Raw genomic sequence first — 21,233 nt, 5'->3', positions numbered from 1 at the left:
GTACAGCTTACTGTATTTCTTATTTTATTGTATATCTTTCACTTATTTTATCACCCATCATGTTTTCCAACCGCTGTATTATACTAAGAGCAACGATAATACCAAATTCTGCCCCTGGGTTCAATAAAGTATTTTTAAATCCTTTGCTATGTGTTTATAATTTTCATTGTTTTATTCATATGTTGTTGTTTTTTTTTAATTGTTTCTACCCTTTCTATGGTAAAGCACTTCAGTAGGCCTCTGGCTGTTTTAAATGTGCTATATAAATATAGCTGACACTGACATTGACACCCCCCCCCCCCTCCCCTACACACACACACACACACACACACACACACACACACACACACACACACACACACACACACACACACACACACACACACACAAAATAAAATAAAATAAGATAAAATAAATAAATAAATAAATAAATAAATAAATAAATAAAATAAAACAATATGCAATAAATAAAATAAATGAATGAATAAATAAATAATCAATTAATTTAATAACTGAAGGTGCACTTTGTCAGAAATCAAGAATCAGAATCAGTTTTATCAGGCTTTTGTGTCTACCATATTCCCACAAAAGAAAAAAAATGGAGAAAAACAAGAAAACAAGATAATACCCATCATACTTCCGGGTTCGCGTCCTGAGAAAAAGACACTGAGATTCTTATGTTAAATTCTCGGATACATGCAGGGCGGACAGGAATGTTTGAGACAAGCCAAATCGATCGATTGAGTTGTACTCATAGGTTCCATAATTTTCTATACCGGCTTCAATAAAGTATCTCATCTTACGCGGGCGCAAGCTGGAGCTACCACGGCGGAGACTCTCTTGAGCTTTTATTGTCTTTGATAATTCACGTGACCGACGCTCGCCACTGTGGTCACCTGATGTGTTGTGTTTCTGGTATGGAAGATGGCTGCACACCTATCCTACGGAAGAGTTAATTTAAACATTTTGAGAGAAGCAGCACGAAAAGAGCTTCGAGAGTTTTTGGACAAATGTGCGGGGAGTAAGGTAATGGAGATGCAGAAACACGCTAACATGGCTGGAACTGTGACGGTTATCCACATCTATGGGTAGTTAAGCTAGTTGCCTTAGTCTGAGCGCTGTCATGCAGCATGTATCTCTAACAACAGTTGATATCTTAGTAAGGGAGATATTTATGTTAGCTGTAAAAAATTATAGGCACGAGTGTGATTGATACATTTTGTCCGAAAGGGGGCTACGCATATCACTAAAACATGTTGTTGTTGCCAAGTCATTGTGGACAGGTGGACACCCATAGAAATATTTCCGCATACAGATAACCGTTTTCTCTGTTTAGGCTATAGTTTGGGATGAGTATTTGACCGGACCTTTTGGACTCATAGCTCAGTACTCTCTATTGAAGGTAAGTGCTGTGCATACGTTTTGTGTAAGAGTTTAACTAAATTAAACGCAACCACTTGTAATGGTGTCACCATAACTCATTTTCAAGCTTTTGTTGACTGTAAAATTCTGTGTATTTTGGGATTTCAGGAACATGAGGTCGAAAAGATGTTCACACTCAAGAGTGGTAGGCTGCCTTCTGCCGATGTCAAAAATATCATTTTCTTTGTCCGTCCACGACTGGAGCTCATGGACATCATAGCTGAGAATGTGTTCAGGTCTGCTTATGTGTCACATCTTCAGCCCCTTGGTGTGAAATAAAGTATTTCACATTCTCGTGTCTCTTTGTCCGGCTGTCCCAAGTACTAAATAGTTCCTGTCTGATTGTGCACCATTTAGTGAGGACAAGATGCACCCAACAAGAGACTTCCACATCTTGTTTGTGCCTCGGAGGAGCATGCTGTGTGAACAGAGGCTGAAGGAGCAGGGTGTGTTAGCCTCATTTACCAACATTGATGAGTACATCCTGGACCTGATTCCCTATGATGGTGACCTGCTGTCCATGGAGTATGAAAGTGCCTTTAGGGTGGGAATAATTTCTTGTGCCCTTCTTATGAAGTAACTGTTATTTTATAGTTAATGGTATATTCACTGAGAGTGTTAAAGTGTAAATTCACTGCTCTTGATGACACATTTGGAAATCTGTAAGATCTCCTGTTGGACGTGTTATTAATAGTTGTAGTATATCTCTTCCTGTTATGGTGTATTTCTACTCTTCTCTGTCTTAAACAGGAGTGCTACTTGGAAAATGATCAAACTAGTCTTTACCACACAGCCAAAGGCCTCATGACTTTACAGGCACTATATGGCACCATTCCTCAAATTTATGGGAAAGGAGACTGTGCACGAGTGAGTACAATGGCAGAGTTTCAAATGAAAACTGAATGAGTACAAAAAAGAAATTAGTGTTTTTGAAAAATAATTTCTGTGCTTGTTCTTAGCATGTTGCCAACATGATGCTGAGGATGAAGAGGGAGTTTGCCGGTATTCAGAATCAGATCCTCCCTGTGTTTGACACTCTGCTCCTCTTGGATCGTAACGTGGACTTGCTCACCCCTTTAGCTACACAGCTCACCTATGAGGGTCTAATTGACGAGATCTACGGTATCACAAATGGTCAGAATGATTTTTTAACTCCTGCTCTTTGTGTTTGTTCTGTAAATGTACCATTTACTGTTCATTTTAAACAAACTTTGATTTCCCTTGTTTACAATCCCCTTTTGCTTACAGGTTATGTGAAGCTGCCCCCTGAAAAGTTTGCCCAGAAGAAACAAGGTGAAGCCAGCAAAGATTTACCAACAGAACCCAAGAAGCTGCAGCTCAACTCAGCAGAGGAGCTGTATGCAGAAATACGGGACAAGAATTTTAACGCTGTTGGAGCAGCGCTCAGCAAGAAGGCCAAGATAATTTCTGCTGCTTTCGAGGTAGGTCCGGCCTTTATTGTTCTGGCATGCTTGACTGTAGTGCAACAACATGTAGATGTGATGTGTGTTGCTTTTAATGGGGCTAAATCAGATCACTACCAGACATCCCAGCTGCTCTGATGTGATTAGAATCTCTGTGGCATTTTTGCACAAAGGTCAATAATGGAAATCCATGAGGATAGAGAAGTGATGACAATCTCTTGCAGATAAGATTATTATTTAGGCAGACCTTAAACAAAGCAAAGCACATTTCTGCTGCTTATCAGGTCAAAAAAGTACATTAGTTTGAACAAAATTGGAAAAGTTTTGAAGAAACTTCTTATGCTTTAAGGTGGTGACCTGAACAGGCTGTTTATTTAAGTAAAGACTCTCCCACTAAAAAAATATTAAGGAACATAAGTGATTGTGTGTTTTTGTTGTACTTGAAAGTTTTTTTTTCCATTTGGTTATTTAGTAGTTTGATTGAATAAGAAAGTGGCATAGTAAACATGCTTTTGTTTCTTGTCTTCCAGGAGCGCCACAATGCCAAAACAGTGGGAGAAATAAAGCAGTTTGTGTCTCAGCTGCCTCACATGCAGGCTGCAAGAAGCTCCCTGGCTAACCACACTTCTATAGCAGAGCTGATCAAAGACATTACCAGTGAGTAAAAATATAAATTTTGTTTTTGACTTATTCAAAACATTTAGTAGTACATACAAGTTTTTTAAAACAACAATATCACAAAGCAGTGACATAAAGCCCCAGTCAGGACTTTCTGGTTAGTAGACTGGCATGATAAAACCACTCTTAATTCGGTTGATAAATCCTGTTTTTAAAGAATGCAGAATTCATTTTGGACCATTCCTAAGCTTTAAGTTTTATTTCACTGTACCATAAATCTGACTTGTGTATCTCCCCACAGCATCTGAGGCCTTCTTTGACAATCTTACGGTGGAGCAGGAGTTTATGACTGGGGTTGACACAGACAAGGTATTCATTAATCTATCAGTCAGTAACTGTCTTTGATGGGCAACGATTGGCATGTACAGTAACTGTCGTCTTTGAGGCAGCAGCCTGGGTTCAATCCCAGCCTCAACTTTTAAATAGTTTATTGCTCTACTCACTGTCCTATCTCTCTATTAAGGCATGAAAGACAAAAAATAAACTCAGAAGTTATGTATTATATGGTATAATGTAATTATTGAGTGAACATAGTTATATTATGTTTTCATTGATTGTTACTCAAGTTTTCAAAAACCCACAAAAACAGGAAATACTGTGTTGCATTTGTTCACTCAGTACTGCACCCGGTGGCAGATTTTAAGGAGAGTCTGAAACCCCCCCAAAAAAACTTTTTTACTCTATTTCTAATGTTATACTGCACATGGTTTTACTTATATTTGTTAAACATTATTTCTCCCGCTCAGGTGAACACTTACATAGAAGACTGCATCGCACAGAAGGATCCTCTAATCAAGATTCTTCGTCTCGTGTGTATGCAGTCAGTCTGCAACAACGGCCTCAAACAGAAAGTGTTTGATTACTACAAGCGGGAGATTCTCCAGGTACAGTTACTAAGATATGTATGCATTTATTGGTGTGTTGTAACTATTCTGAGAGAAAACAGTTGTCTGTAATTTCTGTGTTCTGTGGGCTTCTTTTTGAAGTTTACTAACTGAATTTAATCAAAGAAACTGATAGGTGACTGTTTTATAATTAGTTGTTTGTGTCTTTGTTGTTTAGACGTATGGATATGAACACATTCTTACATTAAACAACCTTGAGAAAGGAGGTCTTCTGAAGCCACAGACAAGCTCAAGGAACAACTACCCGACTATTAGAAAAACTCTTAAACTGTGGATGGAGGACGCCAATGAGCAGGTACAAGACTTTTTGTAAATGATGAAACTTTAAGAAACGAGCTGATGCATTTTAAGAATCCTTCTAATTCTTTTTGATTGTTACAGAATCCAAACGACATCTCCTACGTCTACAGTGGCTACGCTCCACTGAGCATACGATTGACACAGGTTTTGGCCAGGCCCGGATGGCGCAGCATCGAAGAGGTGCTGAAGATGCTCCCAGGCCCACACTTTGAGGAGAGACAACAGCTTCCAGCTGGCCTTCATAAGAAACGTAAGGTTTGATGTAAAAAATGCTGTTTGTTCTGCTCCACAGAACAAAAGCCAACGACCTTCTGCCTGCTGTGCGGAGATAAGACACAGGCTTTGTTTCTGTCATGGTTAATGCTGACCAGCAGCAGATTGACGACACAAAACTGACAGTACCACAGAAGCACTGTGTTTGTGGTTTCTCTGTCTGTGGTGAAATAAAAACACAGTCAGTGTCCAATTCTTTCCTTCAGCTGGTCCATTTTTTTTCTTTTGGCAGTAATAGGTGTTAGATTGATCTGAATTATGAATTTAATTTTACTCCCAATTTCAAATGTGCTAATGAGGACTGAGTTTGGGCATTGGACAGTGGACTTGTTTCTACATGCCTGCTTTCAATTGAATTTTAAAAGGTGATAATAGAGGACTGACCTTGGGGGAGGTTGATAGGAAATTAGTCTTCGCACATTTCAAATCAGGTGCTTGTGCAGTTGGGACTTGCCCTGTTTTAAATGAAGTTGTAGTGTGTTAAGTAACTGAAATTTACAGTGTTAAAGTGATACAAATTAAAACCTACAGAAATGTTTTTCCTGTCCGTTAAAATAGTATAAGGGATTTATCATATCCTTTTTCCTGTAATTCAGGCCAGCAGGGGGAAAATCGGACAACCCTGGTGTTCTTCCTTGGCGGAGTGACGTATGCAGAAATAGCTGCTCTGCGCTTCCTCTCTCAGATGGAAGACAGTGGGATGGAGTACATTATAGCCACCACCAAACTCATAAACGGAACAACTTGGATTAAATCCCTTATGGACCGACCTGAATCTCAGACCCCCTGAGTCAGCTTCGTGCACACCTGGACACATCAAACACGCCATCCATCAGAAAACCTCAGCTGCTGTTTTTATGTCTGTATCAGTGTACTGCAGGTGTTTCATTGATGTTTGTGCAGGTTTAGGAACAGGAAGCTCTTTAAAGGTAACCTGTGGTGTTCCACTTGTAAATAAACTCACATTTACAGTCAGTGTTACATCTTGAGGATTTACTAACATGGAAAAAGCTTGTCTTTCCTTACATGTGCATATCAGATCCTACTTAATACCTTGAGCTGTGTATTTTTTAATTAATGTTTTCTTGCCAGCAATTAATTTCCTAAAGCTCCTGTGCCAAATTTAACTGTACCACCACTCACTGCAGATGTCAGGCTCAGAGTAGAAAGATCAGTTGCTGTTATAGTGCTGCACTAATCTGTACCAGATTACATAGGGCAATATCTTATGGAAAATTCTTTGTCATGACCCATTAGTTACTGTAAGGAGACAACCATCATTAGCAGCCATCAACCCTCCAGCTACATTATCCTTAGCCAGAAATTCTGCACCAGGTTGCTGCAAACAGTGGAATAATAGAATTTCCTGCACCAAAATAATTTGTAACTATAATCTTTAAATGATTTGAACATCAAGAAAATATGGCTACCTTGTGAATACATGGAATAATGTATCTTGTTGCTTTTAGCACCCATGCTAAACCACAAACAGGAGCAATATGTGCTCCATAGCATCTTGAGTGGTCATTCACACCACAGGGCATCTTTAATAAGTTTCCAATCCTTCATATATAATGCACCTAACATAACTAACAATGTGTCCATTGCTTCATCCCTTTGTCACTTTACTTTATGTCTATTTCTTAAGTCACTGTCATACTGCAGCAGTTGTACATATGTATTTATGTTGAGAAGAAATTTTTCTTTAAAATTTGTGTTTTGTTGTGTAAGAGGTGAGAAGTTATGATTCCTGAAAGTTTTGTTGCCAGTTTTGTTTTTGTATGGCTTTTTCAGGGATGAAAAAAAGGTAAATAAAGTCCTCACAACTGTGAAACCAATCAGTTTGGGATTGCATTGACATGTGGGAAGCCATTTTGCTCATTGTTTAGATCATTTTCAGAAAGACAGGCTGACATGGAGAGCGGATAAGAAGCAGAGATGGGAGTGTATCCGTCAGCAGTGATCCAGCTCTCTGAAGGAGCAATTAGCACAGTAACAGGCCCCCTGATCAGCCGGTAATGGCCCTATGCTGTCTGGAGAGCTCAGCCCACGGCAGCCCGAGATTTGACAGCGCATGACACTGATTGAATTAGGAGGCCATTTGCTCCATGTTCCGGTAGAGGATAGCAGTGCTGCAGGAGGGTGTTTGATCTCTGTTTCAGTCAATATCTTCTCCGTGCCTTACACTATGAACACGGAGAGACCTGCTGACAGCACTCAGATATTCTGGGAACAAGCTAGGGTAAATACATGCTAACCTTCTCCATGCTGATTTGTCAGAATAAAAAGGATTTGATTAAATGAAATGGAAAATACTTAACATTGTGGATTAGCTTTCTAATCTAACACTTTGATATTTCTGTTTGTGGAGCAGGTGCACTGCAGATCTAAACTCCCATTAGATCAACCACAGGGGGATTCAGATCCCTGTGATCACTTATTACTCTTGGCTCCTCCTCTGCCATAAGAGCTTGAAAAGCTCAAGGCGGCACACAACAACTTGGACTCCAGGGCTGGAAACACAGGAGTCCACTTTCTCATCAGGTCCTGCCCTGCCCCAACAAAACCAAGGTATGATTTATTCATTTTATGATTCATGCATGTTTAAATTTAGTTTTGCTTCATTTTCAGCCTCTAAACCTCCAACTGTTCAAGAAATCAACACATTTTAACAGAAGAAAACAGTTATAAACTGAGTATATTTGATTACATGATTTGTTCTGGCTATAGTTAAATTTATTTTCAGTACTATAACTTATCTGTTCTGCTCTACAGAACAAATAACGTGCACATTGCAGACAAAATTAAAGCTAAATGTGAGAAATGTTAGCTGTTGCTTGCTACTTTATTCAAGTAGATCAATAACAAGACCATTTAGAGCAATTTACAGATAAATTATTCACAGAGGTCTTATAAAACTGCAGCCTTTATGAGACCAACAAGAAATCAATGTGCAGCACTTCTACATCTGAACTTGGGTCGTTTTAACAATACAATAACCAATAGAAATAATGTTAATGCATATAAAAAAAGACCATTTTTAAAACATCAGCGACCAGATTGTTTTAGCTGTGACAGGTTTTGTATGCTACGTCTTTGTGATTTCACAGGCTTTCAAACAGACATGTTTGCTGAGGATTAAAGTTTCTACTCTGCTGTATTGTCATGTTTGTGTTTGCAGAATGGGTCGAGGTGGGGACATGGGACATCTGACTCAACCCGGTGGTAGGCAGAAGACGCAGCACTTTTACCTGGATGTGGATGTGGAGCCCTTGTTTATCCGCGTCCTCCGGACATTTAAGGAAATCCTGAAATTTGTCCTCTTCAGCTACACTGTGCTGTTCGGTGCTTTGCTGGTTGCAAGATGGACCACTTATTTCATGGTTGGAAAGTAAAAAGACTTGTAAAAAACAGCCTGTTCATGGACTTAAAGCTCATTAATGACGGAGATCAGGCAGACTTTCTGGGGCTTGTGGTCCATGCAGTTCCTATAAATTATTGATGTTTCAAAACACAAATGTACAAAAGACTGGACTCATAATGGTTTCTATATTTGAATCAAGTTATGTTGCAGGAAAAACACATTTTTGGGGGGCAATTTTGCGAACTAAGTGTGTTGCACAGATAAAGTGCTAAACTCTACAGTGAAGCATATTTGCATCTGATTTGTTAAAAGTGCTTAAAACTGCAATATAGATGCAGTAATGTTTGCAGTTTTGCAAAATATCCACGATGAGGCTATACATGTGTGGTTTTGTGGCATACAAAAACTGTGTAATTTATTGTTTGATTATTTATCTTTAAAATGTTTTTCTCTTGGAAAGCACACATACTATTGGCAAAAATAGGGCAGCATCAGCTGTTTCTCTGTTGATCATTTTTCTTGAATTAATCAGTGAAACATATTTTCCATCATTAGTGAAAAACAATAGCAGGCACCTGCTAAGAGAGTAAGAGACTCTCAGAGCACCCAGGGATCCCAGATTCACTGTATAGCATTTAATTGTTGCAATGATGAGGGCTCTGAACTTAGGGGTAAACAATGACTACACTTGCTTGGCAATATACAGCTAAAGCATGATATAAAGGCTTTGAGGCCTCACCTAAGCTCAGATCCCATCATCCCGAAGGTCATGAAGGTTTAAACTATTTTTTAAGGGCTTTATTCTGTCAACTTATTTTGCAGCAGATGCAGCAAATTTCTGAATAAATCTGTTTGGTCAAATGAATAGAGGTGTGGGTCTCTGGCTAAGGAGTTATGATTAAAATCATAAGCAGCAATTTGAGATGACTGTCACGTAATATTGCATCTGCATCGGTGCCAACTGGCCTTGTTATGGTCTGTTGAGATGGTTCTTTTTTTGGGGGGGGGGGCTTTATTGGGAGGGAAAACACTTAATTGTATCTATGAGTCCAAGCACAAGTTATTTCAGCCCTGGTGTATGAACCGAGACCTGCAAATTTTAGAACGACAACTTCAAAACACACAATTAACGGATGTAAGACTCGTGGCAGGTCTTATCAGCTGCTGCTGGATCACCACTTTTTTTTCTGTTGTCTATTATGGGTGCAAACAGCACCTGTGCCAAATGGGTCAGAATCAACAGAAATTAATCCACTTGTTATCCATTTAATGTCAATTAAATTTTAACCAAACAAATAATGAACCGTGACTGGACATATCCCTTGGACTTACTCAACAGTCAAAGTATGATTAGATGTCTATGATTAACTTGATACAGTTCCCCTTTTGACGTGAAGTGAAAACTCCCTACGTACGTGGGTTAGTTTGGTTTTATCTACCATAACAAAGTACATGAGCGGGGTTTAAGTCACTTTACTTGATTAATATGGGTACTTCATTCTTTTCACTCGCACCCTCTATCTTATACTTATTTTCATTACAAGAAAATTATAAAAGCATCGAGTTTTTGAGGGTCCAAAATCTGGTCACTCTAAAATAGTTTGTTGAACCTTGGCCGCTCTCCGTGAGATGCTCTCTGCGGAGCGCCGCCCGCGCTGCGCCATTTTGAAAGCGTAAGTCTGGGACAGGCAGGGGAGAGGGAAATCTTGAAGTAGAGAGCAAAGTCTGAAATTCACCGGAGAGGATTGTGGTCTACTTACTTTACCCCAAAACGCCTTCGTTTTGTGTACACAAAGTGGGACGGAGACTCGTACAGTCCTCGGAGTTATTAGCGGCACCTGCTAGTTTCTTCTTTCATTGCTTATCGGTCAGAACCACCCGAGCCGACCCGGGTCAGCACTGCACCAGTCCAGGGCCTGAGCCCCTAACAGAGATCCTCTGTCCGAGTCTCTCAGCATGGCAGGTAAAAGTTAACGTGGAAAACTGTCGTAGTTTTAAACGTTTTATCATTTAAAAACAGTTACTGAGCTGCTCTGCACACATGATGGTTTGTCTCATTGATCACGCTCAACAGTGCAGGCTAGTTAGCAAGCTATGCTAATGTGTGTCACTGACAGTGAAAGTGACGTTTTTCTCATAACAAACACAGCTGAAGTTTCCCAAGTGTCTTTAAGTAATCATAGCCACTTGAATATGCCATTAGCGTCCTCTCGCAGTCGGGATAGTTATTGTCTGTCTAACTATGTAGCCAAGTTAGCACCAGGCTAACGCGTGTAAAGTTGTGTGGTGGAGGTGTGGTAAAAACTTGTTTGTATCTCTTGCAGGGGCCGGTGGTGGGAACAGTGATGTGCAGTGGTGCTTTTCCCAAGTCAAAGGAGCTGTTGATGATGAAGTCGCTGAAGGTAAGTCCATGTGGAGATCTTCGAACCACTAGCGTGTCCGAATAGCATCCTGTGCATGCCTGTTTTGAAATAAGCTAATGACTGCCACATTATTCCTATTAGTTGTGTTCTAATAACAAATGCACGTCCACTGATTAAATCTAATGCAAGAACTTGAGCTACTTGATCCCAGATTAATCAGTGATTTTTGAATCCCAAGGTATGTCTCAGACAAGTAAAATCAGAAGAGAGCTACCATTCACCTGCTTTGTGAATTGCTATCAGCCACAATTTATTCTCTCTTGACTATTTGTAATGTGATGTTTGCATGCTGGGGAAGGAAATTGCACAGTCTTAGTTAATCTCTGCAAGACAGCTATTACCAACAATGAAGAAGCAGGAAGTAATTGATGTGTGCATGTTCTGTAAGGCAATAGCGTGCTCCATTGCTCAGTCTCAGCAAGTTACATTTTGTGATGTCCAGGTCCAAAGAAAAACCTTTTGTCTGTTGTCCATTCAGCTGTTTTAGGGGTTTTACATTTTGGGACACTTACCGCCACCTTGGAGGTAAAGTGTCTGTTTTGTAGGTTATACTGGTTTGCAACAGTAGCCAGATTTATACCTTTTTTCATTTATATTTTTGTACTAATATTAAGTCACCAACAAGGCCACAGCTGACTTAAAGACAGGAATATGGTTTCCTGGTGCAGTTCTGTCATCTTCTGCAGATTCATACACAATTGAGGGACACTAAGAAACTGACACTTGCAATGTTGCAGATAATTTAAACTCCATGCATGGAAATATGTGATGTAGCTTAAGTGCAAAAAAAACTCAGAGGGATGGTCATTTTTACATTTCAAGTTGTTAGCTTCATAGAAAGATTAGTGTTGGATTGTAGCTGGCTCGTTGCCATTGTCTGATGACAGACTTCACTTCCCTTGACAGGTTTGTTTACAGTACATGCTGAACTTATTTGTGTGCAAAGGACTACACAGCTGTTTACAGTAAGCTCTGCCTGAGAACAAGTATAAATGTGAACCTCTCCTTGAGTCAATACATAGCAGCACACAGGCTGTAAACTCAGCAATACAACAGGGTTGTAGTTTTATTTTATTTGACTCTCCTCCACTCTGCCAGCCTAGGCTTTCCATGAGAGTTTGTATGGAGTCAGGTCGTGTCAGGCGCTTTGTTTGCTGTGTTAAAGGAGAAACAACACCACCGTCTATATTAAGGATTGCACTCCCTCAGAATAGTACCAGCCTGTAAACAGGGATTGATTGTTCTGTTGTAGGATTTGATGAGAATGCTTCTCCGGTTTAAAGTGCTGACTGAGTAGCTGCACATAGAAAGTGTTCAGTTCACGTTGAGTAACATCGCATTAGCACACTGTAGTGTTTTTAAACACAACATGTACGTCACTGCTCTGTTGTGTTTTCACTACGGTTGACATGAAGTCACCTGCTCATAGGTAGATAACCAGGAGCATGTCTTATATTTTAAAGACGGATAGGAGAGTCTGTGTCTTAATAGGAAAAACAAGAAAAACTTTGCAAAAATTTACTCACTACTTTCTGATTGAATTTTAACAAAATTTGCAGTTAATAATGCTGTTTGCTTTGCAAAAGTGCTTAGGTCCAAAATGTGTTATGTTTACAACATTATCTTTTGACAGCTGACATTATATCCACTGTTGAGTTCAACCACTCTGGGGAACTGCTCGCCACTGGGGACAAGGGGGGCCGTGTTGTCATCTTCCAGCAGGAACCAGAGGTAAGTTTTATTGTTTCAGCAGTCTGAACTTACATGTACATGGGTTGTCAAAAGTTGTGAGCTTTTTGTAGTTTTTTTTAATTACACAAGTTAAATTTTAAACAAAGAAATCAACCTATCAAAACAAACGCAATCCAATTATTCCTCCCAAGTCAGTTAAAGAAGCAAACAAATCGATCAGCAGTGGTACCAAAGTCAACACTGTGTCAATCTTATTTCAGAAAACTCTTACCAATAATGCGGTTCATCTAACATTGTGAAAATTGTTAGTACCAATCGAGATGCATGTTGTGATTCATACAAATTCTGAATGAACTGTTTTTATTTTAGGTTAATGAATAGCTTATTTTAGGAAGAATTTGAAAACTATCTCAAAGAAAAAAAAGACTCTTACATTTGATCATTCACAAGCTGAAACACTTTGTTTCTTTCATTTCACTCATAATGATACTTAAGTAACTTTGATGTATTTGTCATTGTTCAGAGCAAGAGTCAGCCGCAGTGTCGAGGAGAGTACAATGTTTACAGCACCTTCCAGAGCCACGAGCCAGAGTTTGACTACCTGAAAAGCCTTGAGATCGAGGAGAAGATCAACAAGATTCGATGGCTGCCTCAGAAGAATGCTGCACAGTTCCTTTTGTCAACGAACGGTATGTGAAACACTCTTTTATAATTTAACTGCACGAGGAAGTGAAGGTGATGAATTTTTTAACCCAAGTCTTTCCATCTCTCCTCTGGATATGTAAATTTACTCTGTCTCTTCTGTCGCTAAAGAGTTTTCTGTGATCTTTGCTTTCTTCATCACCAGACAAAACCATCAAGCTGTGGAAAATTAGTGAGCGTGACAAGAGACCAGAGGGCTACAATTTAAAGGAAGAAGATGGAAGATACAGAGATTTCAACACAGTTACTACTCTGCGGGTATGTAAAGCTGACTTAAACACTGTCCAGATAACCCAAATGAAGATATGATCACTTATAATACAAACCACATGTAATCAAGAACATTTTAGTTAACCATCTAATCAAATTAAGGTTAAAAAAAGGATGAAGCTTTGATTCTCCTCAACATTTTTCTGGAATAACTTGGGGCACTACTCTTTTTAATGTCAGATCTCTGTTATTCCCAAAGATGTTTACCAGACACACAGAAACGTCTGTCCTGCAACAGTAATTTAATCATACATTGTACAGTCAGTGCTAGAGTAATGGCATTAGCTTTCCATAATCATGAAACTAGATATTAATGGATTTTTTTCCTTTTTATTTTTAAATCCCACCACTTTATCTAAATATACATCTTTATAAGTTTTGTTTGCTTATGCAGGGAAACTTGGAGTAAACTAAAAGATTAGCCTGGAGCTCTGAGGCTAGACAAGTACTTTTCCTGACCTCCCAGGGGTCACCAGGTAGCGTCAAGAAGGCTGTATAAACTTGGAATGAAAAGGGGGGACTAGGACGGTTAAAACAGCATCATTTTTAACAGTTTACATGTACAGCATATCTTTTCCAGATGTTAAAAACCACAGTATGTTAAAATCAGTGTTACTTCACTATGCCAGACTTTGAATTGAATACTTTAATTACAAGTCAGATTCAACCAGTTGCTTTAAGTGACTGATATATTAACTAATTTTTGCTGTGGTAATGTACAAGTGCACTGCAGAGGCCAGTGCTGTAGGAGAGTCCTGAGCTGGACCATCCTTCCTTCATTTTTACTGTTTTCATCAGTACTTATTAAAACTTTTCCCCTTACTTCTGCAAAATTATAATCATGTATTGTCCTGAAAAAATGAAAACATGAGCCCTCTCCTCTCCTCTCCTCTCCTCTCCTCTCCTCTCCTCTACTCTACTCTACTCTACTCTACTCTCCTCTCCTCTCCTCTACTCTACTCTACTCTACTCTACTCTACTCTACTCTACTCTACTCTACTCTACTCTACTCTCCTCTACTCTCCTCTACTCTCCTCTACTCTACTCTACGCAGGTTCCAGTATTCATGCCGATGGACTTGATGGTTGAAGCCAGTCCTAGAAGAGTTTTTGCAAATGCTCACACTTACCACATCAACTCGATCTCAGTGAACAGTGACTGTGAGACATACCTGTCTGCAGATGACCTGCGCATTAACCTGTGGAACCTGGAGATCACTGACCGCAGCTTTAGTATCCTTTGATTTTAGCCTTGTATTTCATGAAGCAATCGTCGACTTTATTGTTCTAGGAATAATTCATCCCAGTTAATCGCATCACTTTCACATAATTGTCTTGTTAAAAGTGACAGTGGCAGAGCAAGAACTTTGACTTGAATGGGAAAATTTTTAGGTCAGCCCAGCTATTTTGTGTTCTCAATTTGTTTTCAGTCCAAGTGTCAAATTTGCAGACAATTTTAGGGATCACAAGTTTTCATTTTTTTAATGTCTATGTAAAATAATTTGTGTTATATGCTGGTTAGTTTGTTTTGCCGAGGCAGCTTTGACTCACTGTCAGCCAATGATCCCTTGTTTGCATCCTGTTAACCTGCCCACCACATGCCACGCCAATCAATTTTGACACATCCAGACAGAGCATTAATCATTCTTAGAAAATGTGAAACCCGCTCCATATAAGGACGTTTTAAAACATCTTTCAAGTCAATGAGTAAATTATCTGATCATACAATCTTTTTTGCCACTTATCAAAGGTTAAATAAGTCAGACTTTGTATTAGTCACAAATTGTGTGAGCCAGGGTGTCATGTTTGATACTGCCTCTAGGTGTCCTCAAAGTAAAGATAATTTCACCACGATGAGGCTCAGACATTGCTGAAATAGTAAGTTAATCAAAATGCTAGTTGTTAGTGCTTGTGCGTGTTAAACGATTTATCACATAGAATGAATGAATATCTCAGGTTTTCATTTGCCAGCCTTAGCAAGTTATTTTTGTATTTAAAAAAGAATTAGAATAACCAAGCAGCAAAAAAAGTCACTGTGTGGCATTTTACTTTAACCTAACCTTACAGACATTGTTGACATTAAACCAGCCAACATGGAGGAGTTGACTGAGGTGATCACAGCAGCTGAGTTCCATCCAAACCAATGTAACACATTTGTCTACAGCAGCAGCAAAGGCACCATCCGTCTGTGTGACATGAGGGCTGCAGCGCTGTGCGACCAGCACACCAAACGTAAGCTTCTTTAATCTGTGCCGAGTGCCTGAAGGGGAGCTATTCAGATATTCAATTCATGGAAACTGGGTGACAATGTAAGGGGAACTGAACACGTTTGTTTCTCTGTGGAAAATGTTTTGGTCAAGTTGCAAGACTTTAAATTTTTATCAATCACTGAAAATCAATTGTTGGCTGTTGTGGGGCTGGTGTTTCTCTAAAGAGCAGTGACCCCAGTGGTTTCATCAAACAAAGTGAAAGCTTTCAAGACTTGTGTTCATACCCCCCACATATTTTGTCTATATGTAGCTTCTCTAACAGCAGAGCGACAGTATCCGTCAAGGAATCTTCTTACACTGAGCCCAAAATTTCTGAGAGATCGTAATTGGTGAGCACCACACAGCTGTGTGAGCAGGGAGGTCATGTAGGAGGTGAAGGGTTGTGTCAAACATCAGTTATCTCAGCCACGTGTTGGTGAGAGAAGGGAGCCGCCGGCTGAAGCCTCATTACTGACAACTTTTGTGTTTGTTCAGAGGCAGCAGTGCTGGCCTTTGACCCAAACTATCCTAGAGAGAAGTCTTGTTAGAAAATACTCTCAAGAACCTTTGTGAGCTCTTGAAAACCACAAAGAATAACAGTTCTCATTCGTCATTCACCAAAAGAGCTACTACTAGTTTTGCCAAAAGTGAGTCACAGTCAAAAGAGCTAAATGTGTTTGGGTTCAGAGTGTCCAAAATTTAACTGAGATAATCCTTTGGCCTGGAACAATAAATTGGACACCTCCATTGACCAAATTCTTAGTATTTGTAAACATGTTGTAGTGACTCAGCTATATACAATGAAGGTATACTAATGGTCCACATCTGTCTTCATCTCATTAGTGTTTGAAGAACCAGAGGATCCAAACAATCGTTCTTTTTTCTCTGAAATCATCTCCTCGATCTCCGATGTCAAGTTCAGCCACAGTGGTCGATACCTGATGACACGCGACTACTTGTCCGTCAAAATCTGGGATCTCAACATGGAGTCCAGGCCAGTAGAGACGTATCAGGTTTGTGGCTTTACTATACAAAGAAAAAAAGGATGTGGTTGCACTTGTTTATCACTGGCTGAGGTCAAAAACCATTCCATTGCCTCTCCACAAGAGGGCAATGTTTTGCAGAAGTTATGAAGAAGTTTTATTTTTCAGACTTCTGCTTGTTCTAACTTCAATGTATCTTTGTATTTATCTGGTGACAGGTGCATGAATATCTCAGGAGTAAGCTGTGCTCACTGTATGAGAATGACTGCATCTTTGACAAGTTTGAGTGCTGTTGGAACGGGAATGACAGGTGAGCTTCTGTCAGGGTGAAAAATGTGAAAAACTCTGGTAGATGTCTGCCTTGTTAGGAAGAATAATACATTGAGAGGGGTGTCTTTGTTTTCCTTATCATGCCTTGGGAATTCTCCTTATGAATTAACATGACTCATGCGAGTATTTGGGGCTGACTCTTATTGAATGCACTTTTCGAGCCTTATCATTGACAGTGTGTATCAGCTTGGTGCAGAGCAGAGGGCTGCACTTGATAATGTTTGGTTTTAGAGGGGGATTCCCTCCATGGTGCTGGAAGAGGCTCATTGCAGAACAATATATTTTCAACTTTTTTAGGTATTTTCTTCTATAATTACCATGTTGTTTACTCACTCACACTTTGTTCCCACAGTGTCGTAATGACCGGATCTTACAACAACTTCTTCAGGTTGTTTGACCGAGGCTATCGTCAGGATGTAACTCTAGAGGCATCGCGGGAGAACAGTAAGCCTCGATCGATCCTAAAACCTCGCAAAGTGAGCACAGGCGGAAAGCGCAAGAAGGATGAGATCAGTGTAGACAGTCTGGACTTTAACAAGAAGATCCTCCACACTGCCTGGCATCCTCTGGACAACATCATTGCAGTTGCCACCATCAACAATCTGTACATATTTCAGGAAAAACTGAACTAGCATATTTTTGAATCCCAGCTTCTACTTGAGCCCAATGCTCTTCTTCACACTTACAAACGATATCAGACCATCTTTGGCTAAATCCCAAGTTTTGATGTGATCTGCTCTCTGTGAGTTTTGAAATTAATATTCTATGTCCATGAGAAATACACAAGCACATTTTCCATGTGTATTTAAAATATCATTCAGGGTGTGTAACTGTAGGTCTATAACTTGGGATTTATTGCCTTTAATTTTCAGCAGCAGGAACTCTCTTTTCACCAAGCAAATATTTGCTACTCCACTACATCCCAAACCAAAGGGAAACTGTGTTCAAAGCACATGTTTTGCTTTTTTTTCTTTGATTATTTGTGCCATGCAGACACACTTTATTTCCATGTCATAGCTACCAACTGTTCAAAGTATTTGAACCATACCATGTTTGATTGGAAAATTTTCTTACTCTTAGTTTTTTGTCACCAAATCTCTTTCAATTAGCCTGAAACTCTGCAAATACAAGCTGTCAACACTCCATGTATTGCCCTCAAGTATTTGTCAAGGTGCCAACTTCACTTACCACTTCTCTATGGTCATGCAGTTAAAGGACTATTCTTGTGTTTTCACATTTTCAAGCTCCTTCTCTCTGAGTGCATAGAGCTGCATTACTGCTGACCTTTGTCCAAAACTGTTTACATTTAAGGGATCAGATTTGAGCTCAACCACTGGTTCAGAATCATTTCTATAAGACGCTAGCTTATTCCAAACAGACCCAACTTTTGTCATCCCGTAGAACATTTTATCTGGGCAAGTAGGAAAATTTAAGCGCACTGTCGTATTTAACACATGATAAAATTCATCTAAATGTCACAAAACCTGTCTGTAAAACCAGAATTCAGCAAAGTCTTAGAAACAGTCCTTGATCTCAGTTCCTCAGCCATAACCTGAAGAAGTGTTCACCAATCTCAAATCATATTTCACTCCTGTGAGATGATTTCCATTGTGGAGAGAAATTACAACATTTAGATTAAAGATCAGCAGCAATGTAATTTTGAGATAAGAGCTTGAGCATCTAAAGCAACACATGGATTGTCCTGTTTTGTTCATACATAAAAAGCAGAACACATTTTCAGGTTTTGTGGTTCAGGAGTTCAATGAGGGCTTATTGTGCCAAAGTTAACGGTCCTGTCCTAGTTAGTGTAAATTAAAACTATCCGTCTGTCATGCTGGTTACCTTTTCACATGTTTAGGTCACCACTCAAAGCTCAGGATGAAGGCTTGTGCGTGTGGATGGGCATAAAGTTGTGATGCAGCCTATTTCTGTCATGGTCTAAGGCTGCTATCTTGTTTTATTGCTAAAAGATGGACATCTTTATCCTCTGAATTTAGTTTTCTGAGTTTTTTTATGATGTTTTGTACTGTACCTGATAAAAGACAAATAATCACTATAGATTTATTTTTGTATGAATTAAGGCAATAGGATTACAGTCTGATCACTGTAGTTTCTCGAGCTGTCTGTCTCTCAGTGAGTATGGACGGTTGCCTGACCAGGTAACCTTTTTGTCACAACTTTGGGATGTTTTTTCTGATTCTGGCAGGTGTTTCTTAAAAAGCTACAAAATTCTTGTGACATCAAGGGGAGAGTTTTGTTTCTATGGATGTCCAAAGAGAAAGTGTTTCAGGTGTTAGTACCTCTGTAGTCATAAGCACTATTACAGTTTTTTTTTTATTTTGGCTGTACCTGATGTTTTCTGTAGAATTTATTTTTGGATGCTTTGGAGTTAGACTGTCATGATTTGGATCGTTTAAATCCTGTTTTTGTGCCATGGTTAGTTTATAAATCTTTTTTTCTTGCTGTGAAATCTTAGGCCTCTGAGGGTCTAAACAGGAGTCATTTCGGTCAACATTTTAGTTGATTTTTATAATTTGCGATCCAGTTGTCTCTGAAACTAGTCAAGTCCGTTGACTAGATGAGTTTGAGAATATGGACTTGTTTAATTTAAAAAGAGCCTCTGAAGCACTTGATTTGAAGACGATTGCTGTGTGGTAGTCAAACATGAAATATTCACTCTGCTGTTTTTCTGTGTCCTAAGTCTACAGACATGTGCTGCCAGTTCTTTTCTGAAGTGAAAGATGAAACCAGGCTTTTGTTTCATTCAGTTTGATGACAGTTCAAGCCATTACTTAGCTTATTGGTTCATTGGCTTATGTTCGTCCTGTTAGTGTGCTCATACCCCCAAAATATCCACCAAGGGGAGGTGTTTATTTACTGTTGAGTGTCATTCTCTCAGGGCTCTGAGTAATTTCTTTTTTTGAATGGACATTTTGCTTTTCTCTCTTTTATCATCTATTGCAAACTTGTATTTGGATCATTTTTAATTTATTTTCTTGGTGTCATGTTTGCATCAACATATGTAACAACACATTTGTCTAGTTTCATAGAGTTGTTGGGTCATAAAGTATTCAGAAATGCAAAAATCTCTTGGAATATAGAAATTATACAGAGATGACAGGTCCTCATTTTGATTAATTCTTTTTAAATATGTTTTTTTAAAGCCATTACAGATTGAAATAGATTAGACTTTAGGTCACTGATATTCAGGAAAAAACATTCAGTTATTTTTCATCACTCCCTCATATATGTTGTTTGATGCTTTGACACAGACCACACAGTAGAACCCTAATGCCTTTTCTAGCATTAAAAAGAAATGAGATAATCAAGTATGTTTCTTAAACCGTCTGCTCAGGGGATTTAACTGCTGCTCTGTGATCAAAACCTTATAACTTTAATATAAAGCAGCTCTTCAGGACTTTCTAAAATGGCCTTATTCACTAGATATTACCTTTTTGACTTTCAGGTCACTATGATGGTTGCTGAACATCCACTTTGGATTTTACTTGCCCTACAAAGTCATTGTCAAATTCTCTTGTGGAAACTATAGAAAGGTTTTCACTTGAAGCAGCAATATATAAATACACATGCATCACAGGAGTTTAAAATGAAATGCACTTTTTATTGTTGTGAATTTCATGAATTTGTTGTTTTCATTTCTTTGAAGGGGATCTAAAATAAATATTGTTGGAGAGTTTGGGTGATCTGTTTGGGGTAAAGGTGACAAATTGTTCATGTACAGCTTTGTTTGTCTTTGTAAAGTGGAATTAAGTACAGTTTAGATGAAAAGTAATAAAGAATTTCGACTTTAAGTCCTATGTTGACTGCTATATGCTTTGGATTTGAGGATTTTTGTTGGAAAAGTGAAACAACCACATTGAAAAACCAAGTTAACACATTACTGCTGAGGTTTAGCAAGTACACCTACGTGTGGCTGGGTGAGAGATGACCCCATCCTTTACAAATGCACAGGAAGCATTGCTAATGGACATGACGCTCCACTCATTAATAATAAAGTCATGCCAACAGAGCACTTATTTTGCGAGAGAATGGTAGAGGCCCATCATTCCTATCAACAGTCCTACATCTCCAAAGCCCCTAAAACTTGACTTATCATAACAAAACAGAACTTTATACGTGCTTTATTTAGTTCATAAACTCCGTAAAACTTAAGAAAATCTGTATGTGAAACCGAGGAGTATTTCCAAGAGAAATGAAA

General features: G+C 39.0%; 2 protein-coding genes across 2 annotated transcripts; both read left to right on the top strand.

The window, feature by feature from the left end:
* Positions 1 to 879: 879 nt before the first annotated feature.
* On the top strand, positions 880 to 7,090 carry vps33a (VPS33A core subunit of CORVET and HOPS complexes). The gene is made up of 13 exons (XM_074671202.1): positions 880 to 1,026; positions 1,337 to 1,402; positions 1,531 to 1,658; positions 1,780 to 1,966; positions 2,173 to 2,289; positions 2,382 to 2,556; positions 2,671 to 2,864; positions 3,377 to 3,503; positions 3,766 to 3,833; positions 4,271 to 4,408; positions 4,587 to 4,724; positions 4,811 to 4,979; positions 5,599 to 7,090. Exons 1-13 carry the CDS (start codon positions 925 to 927, stop codon positions 5,790 to 5,792), a joined length of 1,803 nt encoding a protein of 600 aa, XP_074527303.1. The 5' UTR covers positions 880 to 924; the 3' UTR covers positions 5,793 to 7,090.
* A 2,905-nt stretch (positions 7,091 to 9,995) lies between these two features.
* ppp2r2aa (protein phosphatase 2, regulatory subunit B, alpha a) lies at positions 9,996 to 19,773 on the top strand. Its single transcript, XM_074670446.1, has 10 exons — positions 9,996 to 10,329; positions 10,691 to 10,768; positions 12,423 to 12,520; positions 13,005 to 13,170; positions 13,329 to 13,441; positions 14,508 to 14,685; positions 15,520 to 15,684; positions 16,545 to 16,714; positions 16,903 to 16,994; positions 17,367 to 19,773. The coding sequence occupies exons 1-10, from the start codon at positions 10,323 to 10,325 to the stop codon at positions 17,644 to 17,646; spliced, it is 1,347 nt and encodes a 448-aa protein (XP_074526547.1). The 5' UTR covers positions 9,996 to 10,322; the 3' UTR covers positions 17,647 to 19,773.
* Positions 19,774 to 21,233: the final 1,460 nt, after the last annotated feature.

Source organism: Halichoeres trimaculatus, unplaced genomic scaffold, assembly GCF_033239565.1.
Source record: "Halichoeres trimaculatus isolate MK-OKI-2021-1 unplaced genomic scaffold, fHalTri1.1 fHalTri1_scaffold_5, whole genome shotgun sequence".
NCBI lineage: Eukaryota > Metazoa > Chordata > Actinopteri > Labriformes > Labridae > Halichoeres > Halichoeres trimaculatus.
Note: the sequence above shows the minus strand (reverse complement) of the source record. Positions and strands in the feature narration are given on the sequence as shown.

What these genes read in the sequence shown, in the direction of transcription:
- vps33a (XM_074671202.1), top strand. Translation starts at nt 925, where the DNA reads ATGGCTGCACACCTATCCTACGGAAGAGTTAATTTAAACATTTTGAGA. An exon ending in GCTGATCAAAGACATTACCA is followed by an intron (nt 3,504 to 3,765) that starts GTGAGTAAAAAT and finishes ATCTCCCCACAG; the next exon opens with CATCTGAGGCCTTCTTTGAC. An exon ending in AGCTGGCCTTCATAAGAAAC is followed by an intron (nt 4,980 to 5,598) that starts GTAAGGTTTGAT and finishes CCTGTAATTCAG; the next exon opens with GCCAGCAGGGGGAAAATCGG.
- ppp2r2aa (XM_074670446.1), top strand. An exon ending in TCTTCCAGCAGGAACCAGAG is followed by an intron (nt 12,521 to 13,004) that starts GTAAGTTTTATT and finishes GTCATTGTTCAG; the next exon opens with AGCAAGAGTCAGCCGCAGTG. An exon ending in GGCCAGTAGAGACGTATCAG is followed by an intron (nt 16,715 to 16,902) that starts GTTTGTGGCTTT and finishes ATCTGGTGACAG; the next exon opens with GTGCATGAATATCTCAGGAG.